Raw genomic sequence first — 18,535 nt, forward strand, 5'->3', positions numbered from 1 at the left:
TCCATGGCTGTCTTCTCCTTGAGCCAATCCAGAACTGACTTTCCAGACTCTTCTTCTTTTATCCTCCCAGAGAATGGGCATGGAATAACTCAGGGGCTTGTGGGAGAAATATTTCAACCAATGAACTTGCTCCTCTTAAACATGTAAGATCCTCCCCAGAAGTTCAAAAGGGTAAAACTCCCCTTAAAGGCCAGAACTAGAGAATTGTTAAGTACTGACTTAGCACTTAGTAAGAACCTAACATCTCCCCCTTTCTTTTGATTTAGAACATAGGGTGGTCATGACCTTGAAACATAAATCCATCAATATGAGAGGTATTACACATAATTACATAGATTACATAAACACATAGTAACATAATACATGCTAGAAGTATGTAACAAATAACATGATCAAATAATCATAAATTGAGAATTTATAAATGTCCATAAGTCCATTATCCATTAGTCTCATCTTGTGTTAGGAAATCCAATGATTCCTGCTGGTTTTAAAGTCCTTTAACAGTCTTCTTATTAGCCATGCTCTTTCAGTGTCAGATGTTTCTTAGATTTTCTCCTTTGTTTTGAGGTCTTTCTCTTTTTCTGTCTCTTTCTGATGGACAAGGCGAATACAACTCGTTGGCACCCATCTGATTCCTTCTCCATCTGAAGAAATACAAGCAAACCTTCTGCTCCAAGCAGTTAACCTATCTGGTCCTTTCCATTCACAACTTTCTGTGTCTCTCCACATTACCTGGCGATTATCTAAGGACAGTGGAGCTGCTTGCACTGGACACTGCCCTTCTGGTGGGTTATAAAACCTGTCTGCCACAGCCAGTGCATATTTGTCAAAAATTAGAAAATTAATGGTATAGAGAACTAAATTTAGAAGTTCTCTAGGGTTACCTGTGGCTCCCCCTTTCTTTTGTTTTTGGAGGAGTGTCTTAATGTCTCTGTTTCTTCTCTCTACTATTGCCTGACCTTGCAGATTAAAAGGTATTCCAGTGGTGTGTAAAATCTTACACTGCTCACAAAAGTGTGTAAAGTGTTTAGAAGAATATGCAGGTCCATTATCTGTTTTTATTTCTTGTGGCACACCCATATTTGCAAATGCTTGGATAAAGAATTCAGTGACCACTCGGGCTGTCTCTTTTGCTGTTGGCACGCAAAAGTGAATCCTGAAAAGGTATCTACCACCATGTGGATAAAAGATAGATGACCTAATAATAATGGGTTACATCCATTTGCCAGATTTCATTGGGTCTCACACCACTAGGCTTCTTCCCTGGAGGGAGTATAGGAAGGTGAAAAGGAAGGCAAGCTGTACAGCTTTTTACTATGCTCCTAGCTTCCTCTCTTGTTATTCCAAATTGAAAACGTAAAGCTCAAGCAGCCTGATGATATTTAGAATGAGATTCTTGTGCTTCCTGAAATAAAGGGGTACTGGCTAACATAGTTAAAAGGCTATCTGCCTTTGAATTTCCATCAAAAATAGGACCTGGAAGTCCACTATGTGAGTGGACATACAAGATATAAATCTTGCCTGGATGTTTTCTCACTTGCTCTTGAAATTCCTTAAAGAGCTGTTAAATATTAGAGGCTGCAAATTTTATTTGGGCTGTGGCAATTCTTTGTACTATACCTACTGAATAGACTGAATCAGTAATTATATTTATGTCTCCTGGGTAATAAGTAAGAGCTAGCATCATAGCAAATAATTCATTCTTTTGAGTGGACTGAAAAGGAATCCTGACTACTCTCTTTATGGCTAAATCATGAGAGTATATAGCACAAATATTTTCTTTGGAGGCGTCTGTAAAGATTGTTGGTCCTTTAATAGGAACCTTAGAAACCTTTTCTTCAAAAATCCATCTCCAATTATGTAGTAGCTAGGTTATCTTTAATGGAGACCTATGTGCAAAATTTGGAGCTGTGGCCAATAAAATTTGCCATTCTGAGATGGTCTCACAGCATACATTAAATTGTGCGTTAATATAGAATGTGTATATTTTTTCAGGACTTATCCCAGATAATTGTATTACTCTCTTAATAGCCTTTAATAAAATTCTAGCCACAAGCACTGGGTAAGGAGTAAGGCTTTATTCTGGTTGTGCTGGGAGGTTCACCCACTCAATCACACTGTCTCCTTGATGAAGGACTGCTATGGGTGCCTCTTTTGTAGCAAAAACTGATATATCCAACCACAGTGGATAAAACCAGTTCAACTTTTCTCAAAGCCTCTTGTGCTTCTTTTGTAAGCTGGAGTGGTGAATTTAAAGCACTGTCTCCCCTTAAAATGTCATTTAGAGGTTGCAGTTGATTGGTAGTTAAGCCTAACACTGGACACATTCATTGGATATCTCCTATTAATTTTTGGAAATCATTTAAGATGTTCAATTCAGTTCTTAAAGAAAGCTTTTGTATTGTGAGTGTCTTAGGATATACTTCATATCCTAAATATTGAAAAGGAGCATGTCTTTGAATTTTTTCTAAACCTATATGCAGTTTGTAGTACTTTAGTGTTTCCATGGTCTTTTGTAGACATGCTTCTAATATTTGTTCTTCAGGTGCACATCCCAAAATATCCATATAATGTAACAATATTACTTTTGGAAATGCTTTTCTTACTGGAGCAAGAGCAGCAGCAATATACATTTGGCACATAGTAGGATTGTTTTTCATTCCCTGTGGCAAAACTGCCCATTCATATCTTTCATAAGGCTCAGCCAAATTAACACTAAGCACTGAAAAAACAAACCTTTTCATATCCTCCTTATCTAGAGGGATAGAATAGAAATAATCCTTAATGTCTATAACCCAAAGAGGCCATTCTCTTGGCAACTGAGTAGGAGATGGAAGTCCAGGTTGAAGAGTTCCCATAGTTTCTATCTGTTCATTTACTCTTCTTAAATCAGTTAACATCCTCCATTTTCCAGATTTCTTTTTCACCACAAATACTGGGGAATTCCAAGGACTTAGAGAAGGCCACAAGTGTCCTTGGTCAACGTGTTTCGTTCACTATGTCTAATAAGGCCTGAATTTTATCACTTCTTAAGGGCCACTGTTCTACCCACACTGGTGAATCAGTCTTCCACTGAACAGGAACCGGTGAAAGTGCAGGTAGACCTTCAACAGCAGTCCTGCCTAAAAAGCTGAAGTGCTTATTTTTAATCCTATCTGCTGTAAAATGTCTCTTCCCCACAGATTGATGGGGATTTTTTCAACCACAAAAGAAGTAAAAACTCCTGTTTCACCTTCAAATATTCATTTCAAAGGGATAGTACTAATTTCTCCTGCTATTAATCCTCATACCCCAGACATGTAGGTGTCTGCCTTAATCTTTGGCCAGTGACTGGGCCAATTTGGACCTCTAATAACTGTATGATCTGCACCCGTGTCTACCAATCCTTCAAATGGTATTCTATTTATATAAATAGTAAGCATAGGTCAGTCAGCTGTCACAGCTGTTGTCCAATATATTCCTGGATTTTGTTCATTGGAGTCAGAATCTAGGCAACTATCACCAGGTTGCTTATTAGGGGTATGTAACAATAAGCCCAATGCTACTACTTCTCCTGGTTGATAAATCACATGTTGTCTACCTGTGTTAGTGACTGTGATATTAGCTACATGTTCTCCAGTTTCCCACATCAGTGTATGGATGAACACTGTTTTGTAAGCACTCTCAGAAGGTGAAATGGTCAAGCCTACTGTGCCTGGAGGCAAAGGATCCATAGGCTGAACAGGAACAGATTTCACTTCTCCAGGGAAGTATCTCAGTAGTCTCTACTGCACACAACTCTATGTTTCTTAATTTCAATCCCTTTCTTCCATCTGATTGCCTTTTGGCTGATTGATCATGTCTTAAATTTCTCTGGATGTAACCTCAGCTGCCATCATGTCCCACTTGGGGGCTGAAGCTGGGCCCCGCCTCTCATTTCCCTGGGTCAATCTACATTCTGAGGCCCAGTGGAGACCCTTGTGGCATTTTGGACATGGCGTTTTGGGTCTTCTCTCATCCTGTCTTCTCACTCTTTCTCCATATCTACACTGAGCTTTTAGATGTCCAATTTTTCCACATTGGAAACATCAACGAATTTCTCTAGAAGTCCTTTGCCAAGAGGGAGGGACCCTGTCTTTCCATGTTCATCATAGTCCAGGTGTAAAAAACATTTGTTCCCAAAGTAGCACATCATTTTATGATTGCCTCTAAAGGAGCATCTTTGTCTAATCCCCATATAATTCTTTTGTAAATCTCATTAGCATTTTCCTTAGCCAGATGTCTGGTCATTATTTCTGTAGCTGCATTTTCTCCAATAGTTCTTTTGACAGCAGTTTGCAAACGTCCCACAAAATCTGCAAAAAGGTTCCTTGGGACCTTGCTCTATTTTAGTGAAAGCCTCCCCCTGATCTTTCTGTCCGGGGAGGGAACCCCAAGCTTTTATTGCAGCCTTAGCAATTTGCTTATACACTGTCATGGTATAATTAAACTGTTCTGAATTCTCTCCATACCGACCTTCACCAGCTAATTGCTCAAAAGTGAATTGTGTGTTAACTCCTATTCCCAAATTGCATCTGAGTTGGATTTTACATAATTCATGAAACTCCGCAAGCCACAACAGATTTTGTCCAGTTTCTAAACATGTCCTTGCTATGGATTTCCAGTCATTCGGGAATAGGACTTCATAAGACAAACCATCTAGTAACATTTTAACATAAGCTGATGTAGCCCCATAAAGGGTACAACCTTTTTTCAAATCTTTAATTTTATTCAAATCTAAAGGTGTATATCTTTTCCTTTTTTGACCTACAGAGTCAATATCTTCAATCACAGGATATGCATGTATAAAATCACTTGTAGCCTGTCCTTCTCTCTCAGCTTTAACCAATGCTTTTTCTAATCTTGTCATATGTTAGGTTCTTACTAAGTGCTAATGAGATAATGAGATATTAGGTTCTTACTAAGTGCTAAGTCAGTACTTGACAATTTTCTAGTTCCAGCCTTTCCTGGTAGTTTGACTTGTGAATTCCTGGGGAAGAGCTTGTGTGCTTGGGAGGAGCAAGCTCATTGGTTGAAGTGGTTCTTCCCAGAAGCCCTTGCATTATCCCCACGCCCATTCTCTGGGAGGATAAAGAGGGCAGCATTCCAGAGATAGTCAGTCTCTGCTTTAGACCAGGCTTGCCGCAGCTCTCTGCAGGAAGGGAAGTCACTGTTCTGGACGACAGTTAACGGCAACTGTCTAGAGACAACGGTTCTCTACAGGAAGAAGAATCTGTCCGAGAGATTTGAGTTGACACAGCAGATCTCCTCCCAGAGAGCGATCTGCAGCTTCTGGAGACAACAGCATGTTACAGTCATAGGCTGCTTAACAGGCGATTCTGTTTGTATTTCTGCCTCTTCCCCTCCTCCTTTTTGCTCCACCCCTTGAAGGGATAATTGAGGGAGGAGATGGGAGATGTTCCTGTTGCTCAGAATTGTACTTAACTTCATTGTTATCTGATTCATCCTTTTCACCTAAGTTTAGTTGACACCTCCCCATTTTGCTCCTTCTCTTTCTTTAGAATAACAATTTTTAAAGACATTTGGATTACATTGTAGGTATGAAGTATATCTTTGGAAATTGAGTTTGGTTTGGAATTGTAATGTTCAACTAATTGCTCTCCTACTAATTTCCATTCATCTAGATCCAATTCTTCTTCCAGAGAAAAACAAGGACATATGACCTGCACAGTTTTTAAAAGTTCAGTAATCTCCTCTAAAATTATAATCAATCCTTGACTTTTCATTACTTTGATAATGCTCTCTAAACATTTTCCTTGAACAGAAGGCATTTGTCCCATTTCACTGAAATTCTACTTTAGCTCTTTAACAAAGTTAAACAAAGTTTAACAAAAGTTTAACAAAGTTTCCTTGCTACTCAAGCTTCTGGGTCAGAGAGACTTTTCCATTGAATTCTGGATCGGAGGCTTTTCCACTGAGATCTGAAATATATATCATATACATCATATATTCATATATCATCTTACCAGAACTTGGCTCACCAACATCTCTTTTTTTCTTTTATGAATAATAGAGATGCTTGGTAATATTATAAATTGGTATTCTAGTGACTGAAACAAAATGCAAACACTATTCAACAGATTAAAGCTAAACCTTTAAACTTAGGACAGGAAAGAAAGTCCACAAGGAGACTAAAAGTATTTGGGAGAAAGATATCTGAGATAATGGTATGATAAACTTTACTCTGATGTATGCCTCAATTATTTACATCTCTGTCTAAGTAACCAATATCTGGGGATTAAGGAGTTTAATCATTTACATCATAGTAAATTTTGTTAGGCTAAAGGAATTTTAAAATTATGTACTTTGTATCAAAACTATGAGCATTTGAGAGTCCATAATCAGGACTTCTCTGTCTGGCCCCAGTATGTTGCCACATCCTTCATCTCACTACAGGAGCTGGACTCCAACAATTAACATTATATAACATCATATATCATATAACATCAGATTTCCTATTTTTTCCACCATTGTCTTTACCATATTGTTTTCACTGGAAAAGATTGTTCTGATCCTGTTTACTTTGCATCAGTTCATGGGTTTTCCCTGATTTCTCTGAGACCATTCCTTCATAATTTCTTAATAGCCCAATAATATTCTATCACAACATACTATGACTTATTCAGCCCCTATTGATGGCATCTTCTCAGTATCTAATTCTTTGCCACTGCAAAAAAGAGCTGCTGTAAATATTTTTGTGCTCATGGATCCTTTTCCTTTCCCTGTTCAGGGTCTTGAGTGTCATGTGAGAGGAGCAGAAAGTCCAATGTCATTAAATTGAAGTTTATGTTGGAGGAGAGAGTAGTGTAAGAAAACTGAAAAAGTAGAGGAGGCCAGGTTGTGTTTGGCTTTAAATGCCCAGATAGAGGATTATATTTGATTCTGGAGGTAATAGGAAATCTGGAATTGAGTAGGAGAGAGTGGCCAATTGAATGCAGGGTACACGTACACACACACACACACACACACACACACACACACACACACACACACACATATACACATAGTATTGAGAGAGTTGAGGCAGGAAGAATAACTAGAAAGCTATTGTAATGGTTGGCCCCACGAGTGTCTTACACCGTATAGGGACTGTACCAGAAGGGAAAAGTGGGTGTATGTGAGAGCTGTGAAGATAAAAATGACGGGCCCTGGTAGCAGACTGGATATGTGGGGAGAAGAGTAGGAGTCTAGGATAATACTGATGTTGAGTAACTGGGAGGATGGTCTCGTTTACACTAATAGGGAAGTTCCAAGGGATAGGGTTATGGGTGGGTGAAAGATAATTCGATTTTGGACATGTTGCATTTGAAAAGTCTACAAGAGTTCTAGTTCAAAATGTCCCAAAAGTAGTTGGTGATTCAGAGACGAGTGAGAATGACTGCCAGGAAAAAGCCTTGGAAGCTGCATCATTCACCACACTTGAATGATACGGTCTTTAGTTCAATTATTCTGTGTTCCTGAGTCATTTTCACACAATTCCCAACAGTTTTCAAATCGCCAACTGCTCCCTCTAAAGTGGTCTCCTTCCCCCAGCCCTGCCAATTCAGGGCAGAGGCGCTGCCTCTCCCGAAGAACCATTGAGACTAAAGTTCTCCCCCAGCCTAGAGGCTTCCAGCTCGGTCTCCAGAGCGTCAGGCGGACCAGAGGGGTGTCACTTCCGGTTTTCGGAGTTGAGCTGAACCTGGATACCCACAGCTACCAGTCTTAGGGTGCGAGGGAAGGGCTGTTCGCCTGACCTTAGTGTCGCGAGACTAGGTGGGCAGGGTCTAACTGTTGTCATCCCTGCCCACGAGGTAAGCCGGGAACCAGCGTTGCCGGGCGGGGCCTGTGCTGCGGAGGACTGGCTCCCGGAAGGGCTGAGGTCATCCCGGGCAGCCTCGTAGGCTGTATGTGCTAGAATGGGAATTCGAACCCAGGGCCTTCCGCCCTGGACACCGCGCGGTGTTAATAAGTATGAATATATAAATAAGTTAATATATAAATATGTTACACAATAATTTAATAAAATAAATGTATACAATGTAGTTAAATACATGTGGGAACACTAATGTCGGAAGGATCAGAGAAGGTGCCATACATTGGATGCTGCAACCTGGATCGTAAAAGGAAGCGAAGGAATTGTAGGGATTGAGTGAACTGACTCATCTTGTGATTCAATTCCGTATCTAGCTTATTTCCCTTTCTGGTCAATTATAGGTTAATCCGATTTCTGCCTTGTGGGAAAACTTTATTGCTTTGCTTGAATCTAGTTGTGAGTGCCTGGGAAGCTGGACCACCTCCATCTGTTGCTTAGAGACTCTTAGTTAACAACATAGGTTATAGTGACCAGTAACCCAATCAATTCAAGAGTTTTTTTTTCACAATTAAACAGCTCAGGCCGCCCATCTATCTTATCTGAAAGCTGGCCCCTTGCTGCTCAATCTGTTCTTTCCATGTAATCTTGATTGCTATAGATTGGGCTGTGGGGCAGAGGGGAGGAGGAAAGGGAAGTGAGACGTTTTTCTTCTAATTTCAGGGAATTTCGGCTGTTTGCTCTCCCCCTCCCAACTTGGAAAGGCTCTAGTTTTTCTTCCAATTAGAAATCAGATTACCTAATTTTGTAGTCTGTTGGTTGTAATTTGTTAGCTTTTTGTGCATTTAAAACAACTCATCAAATACGACTAATTAGTTGTTTTTCATGCATAAAAATCTGTCTCAGAGTCTTTGGACTGGCTGGGGCATCCATTGAGACCATTTATTATGTCTGTTTTGTTAATAAATTGTATAGCTCGGACTATTTCCCCAAAAGGCAGGGTCTGTGAGACAGACAGAAGGAAGGAATACAATATTGTAGGCATATGGGATGCTTAGTTCAAAGGTGGGGGTGGAAGATGGAGTTTCATAAGTGAGAAACAGAAGGCCAGTTTAGCTGAATGAGAAAGTGCAGGTAAAGGAGAATCTAAAGATGCTGGAAAGAAGGATGGAGACCAAGGTTATGAAGAACTTTAAAGAGAGAAGGTAGTCCCAAGATACATTAGTGAGAAAATCTCAGACCAGGGCTAACCTCACTCATAATTCTCATGTCTTCCCTCGGCTCTGCCTGTTCCCCAGGTGCCTGCTTTCATCCTGAGAGAGTGAGGCCAGGAGGCCAGGCAATGGCAGCTGTTTTCTCAGTGACAGCCAGGTGTCAGGTGAGCTGCCCTTTCTGAGGTCCCCTTACTGCAACCTCAATATGACCTCATCACCTTTACTCAGCCTGTAAATTTTCTGTCTAGCAAACACTGTACAGGGTTCTGAGCTCCCATACCCACGTTTCCGGGACCTTGGTCCCCTCTGCTTAGATGAGAGAGTTCATATTAATATACCTTTAATTCCTTGGGCCTTCCCACTCATATTTTTCTTCCTCCCAAAGAGTTAACTATTAGAAGCTCAATCTCTTCATATTCTTATCACCTCCTTTGGAAGACTGTCTATCCTTAGCCATATTGGTAAGGAGCCCAGAGTTCTTATCCTTAGCTTTATGAACTTGTTTTTAAAAAATATTTTGCTAATTGATTATAATTTGTAAGTAAGTTGCAGGTTAAGGTGCTGACCTTAATAGGTAGAAGTGTTTCCTTTATCTGGGAGTTCTCGATCCTTGTAAAATCACAAGGCTATTCTGTGACTCTTTCTAAGGTTAGGGAAGAAAATAAGCCCCTTATAGACCTGCAGTATAATAAAGATAACAATGAAACAATTTGAAATGCATTTGGTTTTCCCACTATATTTGTGTTACCTACTCTGTGGCCAAAGTCAAAACCAAAGATATTTCTGATAACATATAGATTATCCACTCATTCTAGGTAGGTCTAGATAAGATTACACTTGACAGCTACAGGTTCCAATTCACAGCCTAACCTTCCTTCTCCAACTAGTTCCCCAAAGGAGCAAGTGGGGTTCCAGCTTCTGAGATAAAAGCGAGCATAGCATAATGAAGCCCAGCAGTGCTCCTCCCTTCTATATCCAGCTCGCTTTCTAAGAGGAACTATAACTTTTATAGTCTCCTCCCATCCCATGAAGTCTAGACTTCCTTGAGAGTGGGGCCTGGATGTAGAAGCAAAAGCTATTGTCCCTTGCTCTCTACTACCCAGGGCTCTGGGCTCTTCCACGGGTTGGGACTGCCAGATGTCCTGGATCCCCTCTGCCACCACTGCCACAGCCATAGCCACCTGGGTTCCCACAGCTGCTGCTCTTGTTCCTGATCCTGCTGCTTCCTGCTGAGCAAGCTGGCCATTCTGTGCCTCCTTTGGGAACTAGGAAACTTCACCGCAGCCACATGTCCTGGCCTGCCTGCCCATGGGCACAGCCTCAGTATCTGAGTGGACTCCAACCTGACAGTCTTTCATACTAGCCTTTGTTAGGAGCTGCCCTCAGCAGAGGCAATAGTAGGGGTGATGGTGCCTGGGCAGCTTTACATCCTTATTGCTCCATCAGAACCACAAGCAAGTGCCATTAGTGCCAAGCAAGCATTGAGTGCTGTAGCAGTTTTTGTCCTCAATATGCATCAAATCTCAAATTCTGTGAATTTCAAAGCAAGAGAAGTACTGAGGTATCACTGCATAATTTATTAGTTAAGGGATATGATCAATTTAAAAAAAAATTTTTTTATCCACAGGACATAGAACAATGTCTTGTATATGATAGGAATTTAGTAAATGTTTGTTGAATTGGTTGGACTTGAACTTTGTAGATAACTTTTTTTGAGTTATCATAACTAGTGATCTCAATTTCCATGGAGTCTTATCTCTACAAAGACATAACAGAATTATTTATCTAGTTCAAACCTCTCTCCTGACATCCACTCTCCTATTTCTAGACGTCTAGATGGATGTTTATTCTTACCTCCTACACATCTGTTCTTTTGCCAGGTCCTGTCATTTTAACTTTTGCAACATTTCTTATTTACATCTCCTTCTGGCCTCTGACACAGCTGCTACTCTAATGCAAGTTCTTATTGCCCCATTATTGGACTGTCACAGTAGCCTTCTGGTTGTGCTCTCCCTACACTAATCCATCCCCTCAGCTGCTCAAAGGAACTTCCTAAAGTGCAGACCTGACCATGCTATTTGTCCTTCATAGATCCTAGCAATTTCCTTTTACTTCAGGATCAAATGTAAAATCTTTTATTTGGAATTTTAAGCTTTTCACATCCTGGCCCTTCTTTCCTCTCCAGCCTTAAACTTTATTCCCTTCTATGTGTTCTGCAACTCAGTAAAACTGGCCTCCCATCTCTTGTGCCTTTTCACTGGCTGTCCCCTGTGACTGGAATGACTAATTAACTGACTGACAGAACACTGGATTTTGTCAGGAAGACCTATTCTCAGATTCCTGTTCTCAGATACTTACATATTGTGTAACTTTGTGCAAGACATTTAACTATTCAGTTTCTCTCTTTCTTCTTCTGCAAAATGAGAGGATTGGATCTCTAGCTTTCCAGCTCTGATTCTGTCATCTATGGAAATATAAATTAGATTGTTATCTCACTTGAATATTACTTTCTTGAGTTTGTTTTTTTTTAGTTTATGTTATTTTTTGTGACTTTTAAAATATGTTTTGTAGATAGAGGATGCTTGACTCAATTATATTCTTACTTAATTTCTGGAAAAGATTAATAATTTAGACTGTGTATTCAAATTCAGAGACGTGGTGATACCCATCCAAATTCTTAGCCTAGTAGTGAGAATGAAGTGCTAACCTTATAAATCCATTTAGGGAAAATAAATATCATTTATCTGCACACTGCTCTGCCTTCCCTTGTACTGTCCCTTTTCTGAGCTTATCTACTCTGTCAATTTTCCCTCAAGGGGGTGGAGAATGGGATTATTCTTAAAGCAATGGAATTTACTATTTCAGGAGTCCCTCACCTTTGAGGATGTGGCTGTGTATTTCACAAGGAAGGAATGGAAACATTTGGACTCTTGTCAGAAGGATCTCTATAGTAACGTGATGCTGGAAAATTATGGGAATATGACATTGCTGAGTAAGGACATGTTTCAAAATCTTCCTTATTTCCTCCAAGACCTTTTGCCTCCTCTTAGGTTATATTTTTTGGATTTCTGCAATGCTTTAATAATTAGCTGTACCTCATGGACAAGAACTTCCTTATCTCTTTTGGACTCAGAGATAAATTATACCTGTTCTGTGTTTTCAGGTGACTGATCCGATCTCAGCAAAGAGGTAGTCAGTTTCCTTAGGTTTGCCAAAGGTAGCTCCTTTCCCATTCTCTGAGTTTTCTATAGGAGATTCTACCCTGTTCCATGTAGATTGTCCTAGGTTTTCAGTGATAATGGCCTTTTAAGGAAAGGGTTTTTCCTTTCTATGTGGTCCTGTGAAGGAGGGACCAGATAAATGAATGTCCTGGCTAAAGTTCCTGAATTCTTTTACTTATTTTAGTTACTATTTATCTCCCTGGAGAATGTTCCCTTTGTAGGTCCTACCCATTCCCATTCCCTTCCAGTCTAAACTCTCTGGATATTTTTTTACCTTCCTTCATATTTCTTATAGATATAAGTGTCAGCACTGAACTCTAAGGTAGCTTTGAATTCTTAAAACAAACCATCATATCTTACTTATTTGCCTATGAGCAGAATTCACAGTCTCCAAACCTGAGCTGATCTCCCAACTGGAGCGAGGAGAAGAACCATGGGTCCTGAATATACAAGGAGATGAGAACCAAGATACCTCAAAAGGCTTTTACTCAGGTGAGGGAAAGGATAGATACTAGGATCTATAGTATCCATATTATCTCTAAAAATTCTCCTTATGTAGAGGACTTTGCTGTGAAAGAATTTTAAATGAGAACAAAGGTCAATTATACTGAAGTAGCTTTAGATATCAGTGCTTAAAGCAATAGAAAGTAGACAGTCATGAAGGAAAGAAAGAGAAAAATGAGAGTGACCAGGGGATCCTAGGATAGCACTAAGAATTAGAGTCAGTAACTTGGGCAATGAAAAACCATTCTAGATATTTGTAAGGAAAGATTGAATTAAAGTTAGCCATAGCTGGGAAAAGGCAAAATCCAGAAATTACTAAAGACACAGATGATAAGGAAAATGTATGGTCCCCTAAACCATGTCATAACTCAGAAAGATGTTACAACAATATTTCTTAAAATATATGAGTTTTCAGAATTATTGCTGGAGGAAGTATCAGAGGGAAAGGGATAGACATGGGTGATGTCTTTGACAGAGTAGACAGGATTTGGTAACTTATTTGGTTCAGAAATTGAATGGGTTTAAAAGAGAGTGTGAAGGGATGATAAGCAGGTATAACATTGCCATTTTAAATTTGAGCTGATGGTGAAATGTGTAATCCAAGGTGTCTTGAACAGAAATAAACAATTTAAAATGAATTCTGGGGTTTTTGCTGGATGTAGAGAGATGTAACAACATTCATCATAATAATTAATTATGGAGATCTTTCTTCATTCTTCACCCTTGTGAGAGATGGTGGAGGGGGGTTATGTCCATTTTATGAATGAGGAAACTGAGACTCAAGAGAAGCTAAATGACTTTCAGGGAGTTGTTGCTGTGAGGTAGCAGAGCTAAAACTTGAACTCTGGTCTCATAAGTTCATGCCAGCACTCTTTCCATTGCACCACCATACTATATTTATCTGAGCAGAAGTGAGTAACATTTTGTAGACTTATGACATGTAGTGGAAAGAGTAAGGAAATGAGATCAGGGAATTTTGGGTATGTATAGGGCATGACCCTGAAAGGTTCATCACTAGAGGAAAAGCCATTGGATCTGGAGTCAGAGGGCCTGAGTTTGAATCCTCATTCTGTTCTTTACTCCTTGTGTGAACTTAGACAAGTCCCTTCACCTCTCTTGAGTCCCAATCTTTTCATCTGTAAAATAGAGAAGGAGTTGGATTAGACAGTTGATAAGATCCTTTTCAGCTTTAAATCCTTTACTTCTAAATCCTAATTCAGGACATTTGATAAAATGTGACTAATGGGAGCTACTAGTCCCTATTCTCTCATATTATTTTTATGGGGTAAAATAGCAATGTAAATTTCATAGTGATTTAATCAGGTATGAAAGACAACGTGATACTGGGAGAAGAGTCAAGCAAGATGTTAGTACAAACCCTGCCTCTGGGGACTTATTAACAGCATGACTAAGAATGTCTCTCTGAGACTCGGTTTTATCATTTTGATCAGAGGCTGATAGTATTTGAGGTACTTAACTCCTAGAGTTGTGTTATCAAATAAGAGAATATATTTAAAGTACTTTGCAAATCTTAAAATACTACATAGATATTAGCTCTTATTATGATTTGGAACTGATTGAATAAATGGACCCAAAACATTGGGGCCTTGGGGATCATCCTGTTTTTCAACTTTTACATCGATGGTTTGGGTAAAGGCATAAATAGAATGCTTGTCAAATTTTAAGATGACACAGTGGATAGGGAATACTGTAGTAGCCAAATGGATTTTAATTGGCTAGAATGGATTAAATTTAATAAAGTGCAATTTATTAGAAATGCAGTCATTCCTACATTTGAGTTAAAAAAAAATTTTGTCACATGCACAGGTTAGAAGAAAAGTGGCTAGATTACCTATTTAAAAAAAAAAAGTTCTAGCATTTTCTTGGACTTTAAAAGCTTAAAAGTATGAAAAAACAGCCAAAACTGCTAATGTGATCTTAGTCCATGAGAGACTTGATGTTTAGTACAAGGAAAGTGATGTTCTACTCTGTCATATCCCTGGCGTGTTGTGTTTAGTTTTGGATAGCAAGTCTTGGGAAAGATATTGATAAGCTGAAAAATGCCCAGAAAAAGGTCACTAGGACAGATGGTTAAGGACAAACCAGAGACTTCTCAATTAAAAAACTGAGAATAACTAGTTTGCAGAAGGAACAACAGGGGAAGGAAGACTCACTAGCTAGCTTTAAGTATTTGAATGCCTATCATATGAATGAGGAATTAGATTTGTTCTGCTTGGTCCCAGAGGCCAAAAAGAGAGATCACAGATTTAAACTTGATATTTGAAAAAACTTCTTAAATGTTAGAGTTACCCAGAAGTGGAGTGGGCTGCATCAGAGTAGTTGATTCCTTTTTACTGAAGATTTTCAAGTGGAGGTTGTTTGAGTATTTCTTAGAGATATTGCAGAACAAATTATTATTATTTTTTTTTCTCCTGAGGCAGTTGGGGTTAAGGGTCACACAGCTAGGAAGTGTTAAAGTGTCTGAGATCAAATTTGAACTCAGGTCCTCCTGACTTCAAGGCTGGTGCTCTATCCACTACGCCACCTAGCTTCCCCTGGGAATATTTCTTAATGTTCCCTAGAAAGAGCCTACCAGGAATAGCTGCCTATGTAATTCATATCTCCATTTTACTCCACAAAAATAACTTGAGAGATTAGGGACTGATAGCTTCCATTGATAAAACTGCACTTTGTTAAATTTCCTGAATTAGGATTTAGAAATAAGGAATTTAAAGCTGAAAGGAACCAGTAGCCTTGAGCCTGGCCTAGGGATGTGTGCTTTGCCTAGTGTTTGGGATTTCACCTCATATGCCACCTTCATGAACTACTTTGCCTGCAGTTTTGTCTACCTACATAGCCATTCTCACTACTTTCCTGAATTCCATCCAACCACTCACTCTCTGCCCCCGTTTATACATAGTACTTTTTCTACCTCCCAAGTAGAATCTTTCTCTGTCCTTAGAATTATCTTCATTTTTCATTCTTCTCCTCATTTTCACATTTTCTAGCACAATGTTCATTTGGTCAGACTTCTCACTACCCTCATCTACTTCTCCTTGTCATGCTCACCTAGTTTTGGTATGATCTCCTCTTTTCAGTCACAGAATGGAAATAATAATATTATTTCCTAATCTGTATTCCTTATTAATGGTTATTAAAGCCATTTAGTTAGGAGATATTTTTAATGATAATATTCTTTTTTTTTAATTTAGAATTTTTTCCATAGTATATATGCATGAGTATCCCTTGTATTCATTTTTCCAAATTATCCCCTCCCTCCCTCCACTCCCTCCCCCCGATGACAGGCAATCCCATACATTTTACATGTGTTACAATATAACCTAGATACAATATATGTGTGTAAATACCATTTTCTTGTTGCACATTAAGTATTAGATTCCGAAGGTATAAGTAACCTGGGTAGAAAGACAGTAGTGCTAACAATTTACATTCACTTCCCAGTGTTCCTTCTCTGGGTGTAGTTATTTCTGTCCATCATTGATCAACTGGAAGTGAGTTGGATCTTCTTTATGTTCCACTTCCATAATGATAATATTCTTATTAATTTTTTCTGTTGTAATATTTTAGACTGTGAAATAAAGACTGAGAGCAAACAGTCTGATGAAAAAGAAGAAATTTTAGAAGATCAGCAATCCCATGAAAGAATCTTAGGAATTTTCCTAAGGAATATTCCTCCAGAACCTGATTTTGGAAAAATTTGGGAATCTGAGAGACAGAGAAATTGTATAGAGATTTCAAAGAAATCCTTTTCCCAGGAGAGAGATTGGAAAATAATGATGACCCATAAATCCCCTGTAGGAGAAGAACCTCAAAAATGTAAGGAATTTGGGCGAAATTTCCATCTTAATTTAAACTTTGTTATAGAGAAAAGAAAAACTATAGGAGACAGAAGTCATGGATGTGATGCCTGTGGGAAAAGCTTCAAATACAATTCTGACCTTATCCAACATCAGAAAATTCATGCTGGAGAAAAGCCTTATGCATGTGATAAATGTGGAAAAAATTTTATTTGTAGCTCACAGCTCCTTCGTCATCTGAGAACTCACACTGGAGAAAAACCTTATAAATGTAATAAATGTTCCAAAGGCTTCAGTAGAAACTCAAATCTTATTCAGCATCTGAGAACTCACACTGGAGAAAAACCCTATGAATGTAATGACTGTGGAAAAGGCTTCAATTGTAGCTCACATCTTGTTCAGCATCAGAGGATCCATACAGGAGAAAAACCTTATACATGTCAGGACTGTGAGAAAGGCTTCAGTTCAACACTGTGGAAAAGCTTTTATTCAAGCCTCTCAACTTAAAAGCTGTCGTCAGAGAGTTCACACAAAACATTTTATAGCAGTAGAAAAACTTGAGCCATGACTGAAAATATGTTGTCAGAACTCACTCTACTTAACCTGAAAGAAGCAGTATGATGTGGTGGAGAGAGTGTTGGACTTGGAGGCAGAAGAGACCCATGTTCAAGTCTCACCTGTAACGTGCTAGTTCTTTAACTATAGGAAAGTCTAACTTTCTTTCATCATCTTTCAAATGGGAGCGTTATTACCATTAATACTTACTAAGGTTAGGTAAAGTGCTTGGCAAACTATTCTAAACACTCTAGAAATATTAATTAACATTAATATTATTACAAGAGAATAGATTCATATAATATGATTTATGGAACTTTAGAAGTCATCTGGTCCAGCTCCCTCATTTCCCACATAATTTTAAATAAAATGAATATTTGCAAGCCTTTACTAATTACCTCATTCTTTATTCTTTAGCACTCCAGGGAATATAATAAATGTGGGAAAAATTTAATCAGCTTTGATAAATCTATGTAAATGTAGATGCTTATTGTACTATATTGAATTGAATCCTAGCATTCTGGAGCTTTTGGAGTAATAAAAACCTTTAGGTATAATTTAGTCTTGACTAGTGAATTCTCTTCCTTGGGGTTAGTACCCAAGTCTTGATGCAGAACCAAGTTTTCTTTTCATGTTCTGCAGCACAACCTCCCCTGGAGCAGTTCTTATGTTGTTTTGAAAACTGAAACCAAAAATAATAAAGTTCCGTTTTATTGGGCTATCAACCAAATCATACTTACGACTGTTTTAAAGACTTCTATACATTGAAAGTGTTCTTTGTTAAAATGAGACTTCTACTGCTGTGCAATTTATTTATAACCTGAAAATTTCATTTCTAGTCTGCAGCAACTAGACACCAGGATGGGGAAGGGGCTGGAAACCATGCTATTCACATATGGAATAGTTGAAGGAGCTGGGAATGCTTTGCATAGCAAAAAGAAAATACACGATTATTTTAAGTATGAGGGTTTTTTATGTGGAAGAGAAAATAAATTCTGTGTTGCTCCAGAGAGCAATAGGACCAGAGAAATATCAGACAGAGTTCAGTCCAAAATAAGCTAAAACTGTCCAACAATTAGTATTGTTCAGCAGTGAAATTGTAATGATTCACTATTACTAGAAGTGTTAAAGCGGAGGCTGGATAAACAGCTTTCCAAGGCTCCTATAAAAGGGATTCCTAAGTTGGACTGAGATCCCTTCCAACATGGAGATTCAGCCAGTCACCCAGAATTTAATAACACATATGTGTTAAGTGCTTACTGTGTGCTTGATACAGTGCTAAGTGCTGGGAATATAAATGCAAAAAGAGAGTCCTTGCCCTCAGAGAGCTTAAAATCTAAAGGAGAGGAAGGAAGACAGCTCACAGAAAAGTGGGTAGGAGAAAGAAAGGGC

At 38.8% G+C, this 18,535-nt stretch overlaps 1 protein-coding gene across 2 annotated transcripts; it reads left to right on the forward strand.

Annotated features, from left to right (window-relative positions):
* The first annotated feature begins 7,370 nt into the window (after positions 1 to 7,370).
* LOC141540127 (zinc finger protein 251-like) lies at positions 7,371 to 17,526 on the forward strand. Of its 2 annotated transcripts, XM_074263794.1 has the most exons (5): positions 7,371 to 7,832; positions 9,130 to 9,209; positions 11,911 to 12,037; positions 12,645 to 12,758; positions 16,359 to 17,526. In XM_074263794.1, the coding sequence occupies exons 2-5, from the start codon at positions 9,174 to 9,176 to the stop codon at positions 17,093 to 17,095; spliced, it is 1,014 nt and encodes a 337-aa protein (XP_074119895.1). In that variant the 5' UTR covers positions 7,371 to 7,832; positions 9,130 to 9,173; the 3' UTR covers positions 17,096 to 17,526. The 2 variants fall into 2 exon arrangements, with proteins under 2 accessions (XP_074119895.1, XP_074119905.1); XM_074263804.1 differs by lacking the exon at positions 9,130 to 9,209 and having other exon boundaries at positions 7,372 to 7,832.
* The last annotated feature ends 1,009 nt before the right edge of the window (positions 17,527 to 18,535 follow it).

The sequence above is a fragment of the Sminthopsis crassicaudata genome, chromosome 1 (genome assembly GCF_048593235.1).
Source record: "Sminthopsis crassicaudata isolate SCR6 chromosome 1, ASM4859323v1, whole genome shotgun sequence".
NCBI lineage: Eukaryota > Metazoa > Chordata > Mammalia > Dasyuromorphia > Dasyuridae > Sminthopsis > Sminthopsis crassicaudata.

Excerpts from the sequence above, each read along its gene's own strand:
- LOC141540127 (XM_074263794.1), top strand. The coding sequence starts at position 9,174 with ATGGCAGCTGTTTTCTCAGTGACAGCCAGGTGTCAG. Across the intron at positions 9,210-11,910 it reads CAGTGACAGCCAGGTGTCAG|GAGTCCCTCACCTTTGAGGA; the intron begins GTGAGCTGCCCT and ends TTACTATTTCAG. Across the intron at positions 12,759-16,358 it reads CTCAAAAGGCTTTTACTCAG|ACTGTGAAATAAAGACTGAG; the intron begins GTGAGGGAAAGG and ends GTAATATTTTAG.